Source organism: Oryzias melastigma, linkage group LG18 (genome assembly GCF_002922805.2).
Source record: "Oryzias melastigma strain HK-1 linkage group LG18, ASM292280v2, whole genome shotgun sequence".
Taxonomy (NCBI): domain Eukaryota; kingdom Metazoa; phylum Chordata; class Actinopteri; order Beloniformes; family Adrianichthyidae; genus Oryzias; species Oryzias melastigma.
In genome coordinates this window covers 7,989,488-8,003,420 of record NC_050529.1, presented here as the reverse complement: position 1 = coordinate 8,003,420, position 13,933 = coordinate 7,989,488, and the positions used below count along the sequence as shown (strand labels likewise).

At 40.7% G+C, this 13,933-nt stretch overlaps 1 protein-coding gene across 1 annotated transcript; it reads left to right on the top strand.

Annotated features, from left to right (window-relative positions):
* Positions 1-2,400: 2,400 nt before the first annotated feature.
* rpgrip1 (RPGR interacting protein 1) lies at positions 2,401-13,359 on the top strand. Its single transcript, XM_036216909.1, has 28 exons — positions 2,401-2,439; positions 2,515-2,635; positions 2,710-2,915; positions 2,979-3,081; positions 3,156-3,296; positions 3,392-3,497; positions 3,571-3,594; positions 3,662-3,808; positions 4,433-4,506; positions 4,592-4,815; positions 4,893-4,999; positions 5,898-5,948; positions 6,028-6,207; positions 6,274-6,391; positions 6,508-6,671; positions 6,745-7,090; positions 7,157-7,317; positions 8,325-8,557; positions 8,630-8,745; positions 9,104-9,312; positions 9,397-9,713; positions 10,506-10,581; positions 10,676-10,736; positions 10,847-10,926; positions 11,684-11,873; positions 11,948-12,032; positions 12,126-12,253; positions 12,862-13,359. Exons 1-28 carry the CDS (start codon positions 2,433-2,435, stop codon positions 13,080-13,082), a joined length of 3,996 nt encoding a protein of 1,331 aa, XP_036072802.1. The 5' UTR covers positions 2,401-2,432; the 3' UTR covers positions 13,083-13,359.
* Positions 13,360-13,933: the final 574 nt, after the last annotated feature.

The window sequence follows — 13,933 nt, the reverse complement described above, 5'->3', positions numbered from 1 at the left end:
ATCCTGGTAATAGGATTAGGGTCGGGGCAGATGGAGCGCAAGGTCTGACTTCGGCATTCAGTCTTGAGACATACACTCAGTTACCGCACTCCTATAGGTTATAGTTTTAACTTTATGGACCGATATAGACACATCATTTACATTTTGAGGCTCAGGATTTAATTCTTGGGATTAAATTTGTTAATTATATCAGCTGATTGAAGAAAAGTGGATGCAAGCGCTGGAAATATCTTACTCTGACAAATCTGTGTTTTAACACATCTTTACTAAAGAAATAACTCACTTGAATGGAATTCGTGCAAAAGGTGAGTTTGATTTATTTGTTGAAATAATTGTTGAAGATATGCTGATGCCGCTTTGACGTGTGGATTTTACAGAATAATATGAGGCTGACAGATTCTTTAGAAATAAATCAGCGCCGCAGTTTACTCCTAAGACCCTGGAGTGCCATCTCTAGTTTTAAAATCCAATGTTTACAAGTACAGGACTGCACAGAGGTGTAGTGGTCGGCACTCTCGCATCACAGTGAGAAAGTCCCAGTTCAAATCCCAGCTGGGTTCCTTCTTTGTGGAGTTTCTCTTTGTCCATTCATGGGTTTGCTCCAATTTCCTCCCACAGTTCAAAATCATGCTTCATAAGTTAGTGTCTCTGAACTTGTCCGTGGGTGAACCCTACCTTCACCCAACAGTTGACAGGATAGGCTCCAGCAACCCTGACTCAGTGAAAGGGATAAAGGGGGTTTGGAATGATGGATGGATTCCAAAAATGTACTCAACTAAGAGTTGTGTTTATTCAAAACAATATTACTCCAGTTGAAACGATAAAAGAGTAGTTGTAAATACTCAAGATTAAATTAAAATGAACTTGTGGAAGATACTTTGAGTACTGAGTAACAATCACATCTGATTTGAAGTCTTGACTTTAGAAAATCAGATTAAAAAAGGACAATTCTGGCTTTAGGAAGTCTGACGCTTAATTTTTTTGTATTCCTTTATCAATGAGAGAACAGTGAAGTGATTTCCCTCACCACACATCACTGCTGATTTACACACAATATTGTTCTAATATTTTGCTGCATTGTTACAGTAATTATTGCGAATGGAAACAAAGAAGAGAATAGATAGGTCATTTTACATTATTTGAATTTTGGTTATCATATTGAGTTCATTAAATAAGTTACTAAGTAAAAGTAGCTCCTCCCACCTCTCGGTGTGTATTTGGCTCATAACCAGCTTTTTTTATTATTTATTTTTTTGTTTTCAAACCTCATGACCCCAACAGGAACAAGTAGATTTGAAAAATGACTGAACTTTTGATCGCTTGTTTAGGACTGATTGACTGTGGTAAGGAGGCGTGATGTCGCCAGTGGTGGACGAGACGGCCGGAGACCTGCCGGTCAGAGACGTGGGGTTGATGAGGGGGGGGCTGATGGCAGCTCCAACAGGTTTGTCACTTTAATTTCTGTATTAACTTACTTTATTAAACTCATTATTGGAAACCATGGCAACTGTCGGTAGGCTAAGTGACATAAAAAGCAGGACTAGAGGTTTGAGTATATATATATATATATATATATATATGTACATATAAATTACTATGTTGAATTTTATTGAAGATAATGGTTGGATACATTTTTTGAAGCTGGTACAGGCTCCGGCAGCCACTGATCCAGAAAGGGTAGCAGGTTAAGAAAATGAATGGATTGATGGATGAAAATTTAACATAAAACTATAAAAGAAGGAGACCAAAATCTAATGAGATACATGAATGATTTTTGCTCATTAAAGTCCCACTCCAATCATCTTTTGATTCATTTTCAAAGCGGTCCCCGTCTTCTTTTAACTATAATTATTTAATTTTTCATCTCTGAGTTGTGGGTGGGACCATTGGAGCGGTGCAACACCGCCCCCCTTCCCCTCCTTGCTGCTGTGAGTTTGAGGCAGGGAGCTCGTGGCCCGTCTGGTGTATTTTCTACATCACAAATACAAATTAAATCAAACTAAAATTATAGACTTTTTGGTAGGAATTTCCTTTCCTGGTTTAATATAGAGCAGAAATATGCACAGATAGGCTCTTTTCAAACAATGTTTTTTTTTTTTTTTTTATCTGCCCGTGATTCACAGCTATTTATATAAAGAAATACTCGGAAATACAGTTTTGAGTTTTCAGAAAAAATGCCACAAGAAAATTTTAAAAAAATCACAATTTTTATCAGAGTGAGCCTTTAAATTTGTACTTTTAAAGCCAAAAGTTCAATTTATTTATTCTGGTTTAATGCATATCATAGTAATCTTTGACCATACATGCTTTAATTATTTATATTAAATGTTTAAAGAAGCTTCATGAACAGATTTGTGAGCTGCTTTGTATTCCTGTTTCCAGCAGACTCCATGAGGGAAGTCAAGACGTGGAAGAAGCAGCACATCCTGAAGATGAAAGGTTAAAGCTTCTCCTCTCCATCCAGAGAGCTCCAAACCTCCCAGAGACTGATGGATCTCTTTTATTTTCCTTCAGCAGACCCACAGCGCCTATTTCGATTTCCCAGGGAGCACCTGGAGGACTTGTGTCTGCGTCTGCAGGAGGAGAACAGCGTGCTCAAACAGCACACTCGCACTCAGGAGCAGAGACTGAGGAGGTGATGGACGCCGACCCAAAACAGGAACCCTGGAGACCTGCTGACCAACCAAAAACCTCTGCTCGTTCATTCAGGATGTCCACGAGACTCACGCGTCTCCGCCAGGCCAGCCCGGGTTCTGGTGGGAGGAAGGACAGGGACATGGAGGACACGATCCAGGAGCTGGAGGCCCGGGTGGTGATGCTGGAGAGCCAGAAGGGAGTTCTGCAGAACAAACTCAGCCTGGCGAGGCAGCACATCGTGGACATGGGGGCCCACCGACCGTTCAAGTTCAGCAGATGTGAGTGATAAAAATACACAACTTTGCCTGATTTACTTGTATTTATTTATTTATTTTTGTCAGGTAAAAATCCAGACGGGGAGGGCGGAGTCAGGAGGGCGGCCCAGACTGCTCCGCCTCGGTACGGCCTCACGCTGGAGGACACCAGGACGGAGGTGGAGAGACTGTGAGTGAATGCCAGATAATGATCCACACTCTGTGATCCTCCTCCCCTGATCTCTGCCCCCTCCCCCCCTCCAGGAGGACCAGCATGGCGGAGCAGGTGAGGATGGCGGAGCTGGAGATGACCGCTCAGGCGCTCCGGGATTCACTGAGGGACCGGGAGAAGGACATGGAGGGAACGGTGAGGGAGCTGAGGAAGCAGCAGGCGGACAGACACAGGTGGCTCCACCCCCTTGGGGCTTTTCAGTTGGATTTTTGATAATTTCAGAGATAAAAGACTTCATTTACTTCATGTCCATCATCTGAATGGGCAGAATCACCATCAGGGAGAACGTGGATCTGATCCGGCTCCAGAAGCAGCTCTCGGAAAAGAGTGTGGCCCTCAGAGTCATGGAGGAGAAGTTCACCTCGCTGCAGCAGGTGAGGCGTCCTTTTAGATGATTCCACCAGAGAACCTGATTTAAACATCTTTTCTTTGTCTTCTTGCCTGTAGGCATTTGAGAATCAGCTGGAGGAGGTAACCATCTCTGCACATCGAGTCCCCTCAACATTTTGTTTCAATCATCGTCAGTTTTTTTCTCCAGAGTCAGAGATCCATGAAGGAATGCCAGGTTGCTCTGCTGGAGAAAGTGGAGGAGTTAAACGAACGGCTGAAGCAGGAAAGGCAAAGATCTCTGGATCTGGAGGGTCAGCTGACATCCACGTCTCTGTCTGCACAGAACATGGACAAGGTGAGACGTCTGCTCTAGGAGTGTAGAGAAAAACATGTATTTAGTGATATATCGATACTATACAATATTGAATGAACTAGTTATGGACGTTCTACTTAAAGTCCCCCTTGGATAAATTCCAGTTTTTTGAGTTTTCAACATGTATTTGTGGCATCTTTCTTAAGGGATAAGCCGAAAGTGAACCAGCCAGTCTCATATAAAAACACAGATTGCGGTGCTTTGTGGAAGACCGACTGAAGAGAACGAGTGAACCAGCAGGTCATAAACGAAGCTTCAGTCAAAATGCTGTCGGCGAAGCGAGCAAAAGTTCTACTGAACTTCTCAGCTATAGATTCTAGTCCAGCGACCTGAAGTGTACAACACTGAAAAAAGGCAAAGAGCAGTGAAATCCGTGTTTACTTCCACATCTGGGTAAAACATAACTGTAGTGCAGACATATTTATGCTCAGGTAGAGTAAAAAATTGTTCTGGAACATTCTTGGGATATACCGCGATACATATCGTATCGTGAGACACGTATCGGGATACGTATCGTATCGCCAGACTCTTGCCAATACACCTGACACAATGATAAAAATACACTCAGGAAAATCAAAATTAAAGATTCAACTTTCCCTTCTTCAGCTCCAGGAGAGGATCTCAGATCTAGAAGGAGAAAGAGATCTGATAAAAGAAAACTACGACTCTCTGTTAAAGAGGTAATAAATAAAAGTTCTGTTAAACAATATAAATTATTGTTAAATATATTTAAAAAACATGATCTTTTGCTATTTTCTCTGTCAGTACTTTATCTGCCCCAATCAAGCATGAAGACCAGGATGGACAGCAGAGGCGTGTGGAGCAGAAGAGGGAGAGCGTTGGAGAAAACATCCACAGAGATGAAGACCTTCAGAGACTGGAGGAGATGTTGCAGGCGGAGAGAGGAGAGAGGAGGAGCCTGGAGGAGGAGCTGAGGAAACTGAGAGGGGAGAAGGAGATGCTGGAGGAGCAGAAGGAGCGAGAAGAAGGTTTTATGGTCTAAAAACTTTCACTGTCAAAAGAATTCTGTAAAAATAAAATGAAAGTAAAGATCTTTTTCATTCAGAGTTGTCTGCGTTGGTGAGGAGGAGGCAGGAGGGTCTGGAGCAGGAGGTCATGAATTACAAGGAACGAGTCTCTGCTCTGCAGGACAGACTGAACTCAGTCACTAAAGTAAGAAAAATAAAAATGTTAAACCATGTTTATGTGATTGAGCTCTCCATCAATTAATGTCTGACAAAAGGAAACTATCTGGAAAGAGCCTCTTAACATTTCTCTTTAGTTGCTCTCCTTTTATGGTCCTGATCTTACGACACGTTCTCTTTCCCAAGTCGTCACAAACTGACATTTGTTTAAGGACCCTCTGCATCAAAAATGTATGCTTTGGATGTCCCCTTTGGATGTTTAACATTAACCCAGTATCTGACGTACCGGTACACGGACCAGGCTCGGGTTAGGGTACTGGTACTGGCCGCATCCCAAAGTTTGGTCCCATCAGGTACTGGGTCCGACAGACCGACCGGACCCCTGGTTTAATTGGAACAGCCAGCACGTAACTATGTGATGACGTGGGGATGAAAATGTGTAGGATCTGAACAATCAGCTGATCCCAGATCCCGGACAAGCCCCCACTTATGTTACATACATCCCAGATATAAATAAGTAAAATAAAGAAGTTTTGACCCCAAGAGACTTTGGAAGGGTAATTGAGAACAGCAGAGGGGACAACCATTACAGATGAAGGGAATAATGAAAATACATGTTTCAAACGGTTTTATTATTGTTATTGTAAATAATATTAAAACGGCGAGCTATTATTAAAGCTTAAAAAAGCTTTTAAAATGTTGTCAATAATTAAACTAATATTGATTCAAAAATTGGGAGGGGGCAAGAAACTTGTTGCTGCCCCCTTGTTGACCCCCCCTCCCACACCTCAGCTTAAATAAAATGTTTCTATGCCAAATCATTGACATTTGTACTGATGCATTTTTGTAACTTGAGTGAAACATTATTTTTGTGACTGTTGTAGTTTTTCTTTTTGTTGCTAACAATAAAAAATGATCTTTTCCAGGAGTTTGACATGAGCACTGAGGAGCTCAGTGAAACCCTTTTGCAGATCAAGGTTTGTACAACTGTCTCTTTGTCAGGAAAATAAAATAAAACAAAACTGCTTAGTTTTCCCTTTTCTCCCTAAACCGCAGGCGTTCAGGATGCAACAGGAGAGCAGGGAAGGCCTGAACTTCCTCACGACTGATGGGAAGATGGAAGATCCCACCAAAGAGTTCGCGCATGCTCAAGCAAAGCATGCAGAGACGGTGCTTGAGCTTCAAAAAACCAGAAACCTGTTGCTGCTGGAGCACCAGATCACCAAAGACCTGCAGGTATGCAAAAATGTTAAAAACTTACTGGGAAGAACAACAATTCCACAATAGTAACTTCTATCCAAGGAAGAGTTGAAAACCGTCATCCAGAGGCTGGAACAAGAACGTGAGGAGAGCAGGAGGAGGACGGCAGAGAAGGACAAACTTCTATCAAAAAGAGCGGCACAGATCAACACTTTACATGGTGAGGAAACGACAAAAATTAGCCCCAACCATAACACTCCCACTACTGTGCTTTACAGTGAAAAGGACAAAAAAATATAACCCCGTCTTGAGACTTTGATCTCTTTGTGTGTGAAGCCCAGCTGAAGGAACTGGCTTACAGCCCCAGGAACTACAAAAGAACCATACCGATCCAGTACACCTGGCCAGCAGGGGATCAGGAGGTGGTCCCGCCCATCGAGGATGACCTGTATTTCTCTCAGTTGAAGGCGGGAGAATCCCTTTTGGAGATCCACCTCAAGGTCAACATTCTAAACACTCACCCAAAACAGTCTGAGCACTTTTTCCTGATCAGTAGATTCAACGTTCTTCCAGGGGGCTGCTTTCACGCCAGCAGGTCTCCGCCTCCTGAGCCACGCCCAGCCAGGGGCAGAGACACCCGAAGACATCGTGACCTTCTGCACCTTTTGCCTGTTGGACTTTGAGATGATCTCCACCCCTCAAGTGTCGGGGAGCCAACCCAACTATGGCTTCACATCCCGCTACGGCCTGACAGCGCGAGACCTGGGGAGACTGGAGGGTCAGGGGTCAAGGGTCCAAGTGGAGCTCCACCAGGCGCTAGGAGGGGTCAGGTTTGTCACTTTTGGAAGAGGAAACATGTCACTCATGGGTGCCATGGAGAGGAGAGGGGAGAAAGCCAGCGGGCGGTTCAGTGTCACAGGTGGGTGACGGTGTTCAAACACATTACAAAGTAGTCAAACATCCATCAGTTTCTGTGTTATTTTAGGAGGCGGCGGGGAAATGGTTGGTGTCGTGGATTTCTGGGCGCGCCTCTTTCCTCCTGCGGAGCCCATTGGCTTTGTGAAAGAGGGCGGAGCTGAGAGGAGAACGGGAGCAGGGAGGGGGCCTCCACAGGTCTCCTACGGGTGGCAGGACAGCAGCAAGAAGGTACAAAAAACAAAGTATCTGCAAACGTCAGGGCTGTCCAATCCTCGGCCAAAAGACTAAATAGTGCAAGACTATCCAGTGCACTGGAGTTTAATCCAATTCGGACAAACCCCCAAACATGATGTCATCCGTTTGTCGAAGTAAAATCTTAAATAATAGGAACATTTTATGAAGAATATATTTGATTCCATGATGAAAATGTGGATGGTTTATACAAAAATGTACTTAAATCCATTTTTTTTAAATAACTTGTTCAAACTCAATGCATTGTGGTCTATATTTGCCAATCAGCCACATTAGTTTTTTTGCAGAGACTTTTGGGAAATTTTCAGGGCACTGGATTTTGTAGATTCAGACACCCTGATAAAATTGTTCAGAAATTCAGACATAATCCTGGTCTTTCCTGCTTTCTCAGAATATTTTTTTATTTTTTTAAATTAATTTTTAGTTGTTTTTTTGTTTTAAACAAAAAATACAATTAAAAATGAGAATTTCAAAAATACAAATATAAGAATTAAAAAAAATACAAAACTACAAATATACAAGTAAAGCAAACAATGTGTTTGAAAATTAGAGGTAGAAGAAAAGTCTTGTGTGGCCCCACCCCTTTTTACAACACCTAGTGTTACGTATATCTATTTGCTGTTTTTTTTTTCTCAAAAACACTTGAAATTACCTTCTGTTTGGCACATATGTACAGTGATGACTTGGATGTCTCCTCGTTCTGATTGGCTGAACACACCTGATCCAGGTAATCACCTGCAGGAAGTCCAGGGGAAACTGGAAAACAGGCAGAATCACGAGGACCACGATTGACCCGCCCCTGTATAATTGACAGGAATTTATAATCCCATTTTTAGCCAAAATCAGAAAACCTGAGTCATTTTCTAGGACATAGAAGACATAGATGAGAGATCTCGAGTTCAAATCCCGGATGAGCCCCCAATTTATGTTGCACCCCTGTCTAGTGTCTTGTGAAAGGATGTAACAGCAATGCTTTTAAACAGGAGTTGCATGACCATGGTGGAGGGGTCCCAAATGAACTGGTGGTGATGCTGGAGCGCTGTGTGGGCCTCAGCGCTCGCTGGCCGGGTCTACTTCCTGACGCCTACCTGACGTACAGACTCTACGACCTGCCGCCTCACGTCTCCCCAACAGTCCAGTGCTCGGCTGACCCGGTACTCAATGACGTCATCAGCTACCCTCTGGCAGTTACCAATGACGTGCTGCAGTACCTCAGGTAGTCAGCTATTCAAAACTCAGAGTGTTTTTACAGATGACAGAGTGATATCTCATGGCTTCACTTTTTCAGATCCAGCAGTCTGTGGGTTTACGTGTTCGACGACAGCGATGATCAGATCCCACCAGCTTATCTGGCCAAAACCCCCATCCCACTGCGAGCCCTGGCTTCAGGCAGAGAGATCAGAGGTGAGGGACCGATAGAATGTGACATCACCCATAGAAATTTCCAGTTCCAACCAAATGTAGTCATTTCACGATAGTGATATTGTATCGTCCTCACGATACAATATCTGATATCAGATGTGGGTTTGACCTTAAACTGAATTTTCTTAATATATGTCTTCCATCATCAGTAAAATACTACAATACATGATTAAAACACAAAAATACTTTTTTTTAGTGAAGTAGGGGTTAAAAAAATAGCCAGCACAGCTCATGGACCAAAGGGCCATGGAAATTCTATCAATGTTCAAATCCTATTAATGTTTCATGGTAACTTTTCTGATTGCAAGAAGCTAGATTTTAACATGCTTTTTCCTGCCAGGTGATTATGTTTTGAGGGATCCAGCAGGTGGACCTCGAGGCGTAGTCAGAGTCATGGTAAAGTGGAAGTATCCCTTCCAGCCTTTGATAGAGAGCCTGGAGGAGAAACGGGTGAAGGAAGTGGAGGTGCAAAGGAAAGAAAGCGCAGAGCAGAAGGAGAAACGAAGGGAGGACGCCTCCCAGAAACCCATAGCTAAACCTAGAGTGAAGGTATGATTTATGTGTAGTATTTTGTACTAATACTCCCAATCACCTCCTCTTTTTAGCCTTAACTACGGCATATTTCACTTACAGCCTCAAGAACATAAGCAAGATAGACCAAAAGCTGTGGAGAGAGAGACAGAAGCTCGGGTAAGACTACATACGCAAAGCTTTGGCAGAACACAATGTCTGAATATTCATGCGTCCTTACAGCCCCGACCGCCGGCGGTCAGGCAGAAAAGCTCACAGGACGTGAGGATGATTCGCGTCACGTCTTCTAAAAGTCTGGACGCTCGTTCGTCAACATCCAGAAAAAGATCCAGTAAGATGTCATCTGAACACCACCAGAGGAGTCCTCACCTGACACCAGAGCCCAGGCTCAGCACCACCACTGGCGAGCCACAACCCAGGTACGCTGGGAGTATTATGTAACAGGTATTATAGAGGAGTTCTAATAAAAGTGGATACAACTCTGAAACCTTGCAGAATTTCCGCTTTCGGCCAATAATTTTCTGCCACCAGGTCCTCATACAAGCTCTTGGAGAAAAATTGCAGGAACATTTTAACAACGTGACGCATAACAATGTGACTGCCGCCTCTCGATCCTGCCGAATTAGCCGAAAAACTTGCATCAAGGTTGCCTTCTGAGATATGTAGTCTTAAAGACCCTCCGCGATCATCTTTTAATCCATTTTCAAAGCATTCCCAGAGGTCTTTTAATTAGAATTGTGTCGTTTTTAGCCAAAAAAAAAAAAAAAACGTGGTCACTTTCTAGTAAATAATAAAACAGAGCAGCAGGAGTTCATCGGTAATTCACCTCTGAGATGTGGGCGGAGTCACAGGGGAGCTTGTGCCCCGCCCAGTTTACATTCTACATCACAAATACAATGTTTTTCAAACTGAATTTTTTTTCGTTTGCTCCTGATTTACAATGATTTAAGGAAAGAAATATTCAGAAACTATTTTATGTGAGAAAAATACCATGATAACATACTAAAAACACAATTTTTATATCGTATTGGTTTTAAAGCTTCACTTTCTTTCATTCAGCTCTAAGAACACATTGACTATTGAATTTGTAAAGTCACACCCATAAACATCATGTTTTTGCCTTTTAATGACACTCATGAATACATATATTGATCTTCAGCTTATATGATTCTAAATCTCCTTTTAGATATTTAAGAATGTGTTTATTTCAGATCTTCTGTTGGAGCATCTTCTAAACGATCAGTGACGGTGTCAAGAGGAAGTTCAGTCAGCGATGCCAGGACTCAGGTAAGTTATTTTCTAAAAACTCCCTTTTAGCACAATTAGGCTAATTAGGGCTAAACATCTTTAATAATGAACCTTATGGGGATTTTTTTTCCAGAACCTGCTCTCTGTGGATCAGGCGTCAGTAGTTGGAGATGAAGATGAGAGGAGTGAACGCGGTAAATCAACATGTTTGTTGTTTTTGGTTTCTTTTCAAAAAAAGTTATAAAATCTCATTTTGAGTCAAAGCGTTGAAGGTTCTGACAGTTCTTCCTTTCTCCTGCTGCAGGAGAGAGCGACGCTCCTGAATCTTCAGAGTCCAGCTCCTCAGACATGATCGTCATTCCACCAAAACGGAAACCAAGAACGGTATATGTTTGCAGTTAGACCTCCCACTCCGATCAGCTTTTTCTGTTATGATCTAGTTTCCTTAAAAGAGTTTGCTAAAATTATGCCTATGATGATATGAAGATGTTCATTTAGTCAGCAATGTATGTTTAGGTCGACTGAGCATTAGCATTAGCGGTCCTATGGGAAATCCCTTTAAACGTTAGCATCCAGCTAGCGGACTTCAGCATTGATCTCTTTCTTTATGGATCAATTATTGATCTATTAAGCTTAGATTGATTAATCGATTTTATCAACCCGGCTAGGGCTGCCACGATCAGTCGACTAATCGACAACTAATCGACTATTAAAGTAGTTGACGATTAATTTAATAGTCGATTAGTCGTTACTTTATGTTATATGGAGTTAGAGTGTAGTAAGTTATAATGGCAATCTGATAGCTTTTTGAACTATTTTGGCATTTATTGAGAATTTTTAGGCAATTTTGGAGTTTAGCTAAAATTTCAGCTACATGCTAGCTATTTTGGCTAATTAATGCTTTTTTGTTTTTAGGCTGCTTTGGAGTTAAGCTAATATTTCAACTGCATGCTAGCTATTTTGGCTAATTTAGGATTTTTTTTTCAATTTCTTTTGCACATGACCCAATTAGTCGATTAATCGGACAAAATAAATGGTGATTGGTCGACTATTAGAATAATCGTTTGTAGTAGCACTAAACCCAGCCCTACTTTAAAAAAAAAAACAGAAGAACTAAACTAAACAAATGTTGTTTTTTTAGGGAGACAAACTAAGAGTTGAGATTCTGTCTCTCACGTTTGAACCATCCTCACGCGTGGCGTTGGACGAGTCAGTGCAACGCGTTTACGTGGAGTATCGGCTGCTGGGCGTTCCCATGGAAACCACAGAAACACCCATGTCCCTCCGGAAGCCCAGAGAGGGGGAGGAGATTCACTATAATTTCACTCGAGGTGAGTTTTGATGAGTTTTCATGCTGTGTTTGTTATAGATGTTGAACTAAAATGTTTTCATTTGGTTGATGTAGTGATTTATGTGGACGGCTCTGAGTCAGCTCCACTCAGACAGCATCTCTACACAATGCTGGAGGGCTCTGACCCCAACCAGGGGAGGTACCGCCGTCTTTTTAAACGCTTCTGACAATACATTTTATAATTGGATATGGTGTTGGGGGGAGCTCCAAATGTGTTTTTGTGAAATGACAGGCTGAAGTTCAGTGTGGTCAGTGAGCCCATGGACGATAACGAGGAGTGCGTGGACGTCGGACAGGCTTTCTTGGACTTACAGGAACTGCTGCTAACAGGAAATGATGTCATCGAACAGCAGATAGACAGTAGGCGTTGAATTTGTGAAGCTTTGCTGATTTTATGGGAAAAAAATTCCAGATTTGTAGTTTATAAAGTTATGTAAACTTATCAGTAATATTAGTGCAAATTACAAGAATTAAAGTATTTAAAGGAAATAATTTGTTTTTACTGTAAATTTTGTATTTTGATATTTAAAAATACAATTTTTTCAATTATTATAATCCCATTCATGGTATATGCTCATCATTCGTATGATTATAAGTCTCTTTTGTTAACAAATATATAGCAGAGGCTTATATTCTAGATTTTCAGATATAAAAAACACAAAAGTGGACATTTTGGATGGATGGATGGATGTTTCATTGTCTAAAATATCCTCACACAATTTCAATACACAAAGAAAAACAGCCACAATAACAGCAAATATAAATTAAAATATATCAATTTTTACAGTATCTTATTTTATCTAATATTATCTTATTTCCTTCATCACGTTTCATTTTAAATGTTTAAAATGTGTGACTGAACTCTTGTTATGCTCCACTTGTAAAATGAAATTATAAATATTCCATTTCCATCAAATGTTCCTCCATGATTGTGCAGAAGGTCGTGATCAGATGTTTTCTCTCCCTAGTTGTAAGTGTAGACGAGGACCAAGAGGTGATGGGGAACCTGAAGGTGTCGCTGGAGGCTGCCAAAGCTCTGACTGGCATTTACCAGGAGTTTCACAACCAAGATGACAGCAGGGTAGAAGATAGGACTGATGAAGACGAGGAGGAAGAGGAGGAAGAAAAGCAGAAGAAGAATGACGAGATACAAGTGCTGGATTATGAGGATGAAAGTGTTTTTTACTAAGTGAAACAAGAGCTCATATTCTGTCATTCATTATTTATATCTAAAGAGTTTATTGTCCATCCCATCAAATTTAATTTAAAAACACACTAATAGCTAAACATAAATGTTTCTTTTTCATTGTTTTTTCCAAGTTCAAACACAGTTTTGATGGAAAATGTTGTAAACGAGCCTTTAAATTAAGCTAGGTTTAAATAAAAATTAACACAATACAGTTTTGGAGTTTTAAATTTTAATTGTCCAACGTTTTTCCATGTTTAGGAAATAAAAATGACCTTTTATCAGTAAGATTATTTATTCAAATGGATATTTATGTGTAGTATCTTTAATTTCATGAGAAATAATAAATAAAAATGCTTAAAATGTTAAATTATGTAATTTTTGATCCACTGTAATAAAAGTTTGGTTTTAAAAAAATGATTAAATTGTATTTTCTGGGATTTTTTTTCTTGCTGTTGCTTTTTGTTTTTGTTGTGAAGTAAAATTTATTCAAGATGTGTCTAAAATTAAACTAATTGGATTACTAATAATGGAAACTTTAAGTGCAAAAAGACCCATTTAGTTAAGTTTCTTACAGACCAAAACCCAGGGAAAGACAAATGAACGTTTTCTTGCTTATTTTTATGGCCAATAAGCCCTTTATCTTTAAGATATTGCTTTTGAAATTTACAATTATTTAATTACAACAATATTATATTTAGATATTGTGTTTTTAAATATGCTTCTACCTACAATTTTCGTTAATTTTACTTTAGACAACAGCACATGCAAGTTCTTTTCAAAATAAAATACATCCTCTGACAAATAAATGACCAAATATTTTTTAAAGCACTTGCATCATTTTTTTTAAGCCA

Excerpts from the sequence above, each read along its gene's own strand:
- rpgrip1 (XM_036216909.1), top strand. Across the intron at positions 3,082-3,155 it reads AGGACGGAGGTGGAGAGACT|GAGGACCAGCATGGCGGAGC; the intron begins GTGAGTGAATGC and ends CCCCCCCTCCAG. Across the intron at positions 3,809-4,432 it reads CTGCACAGAACATGGACAAG|CTCCAGGAGAGGATCTCAGA; the intron begins GTGAGACGTCTG and ends TCCCTTCTTCAG.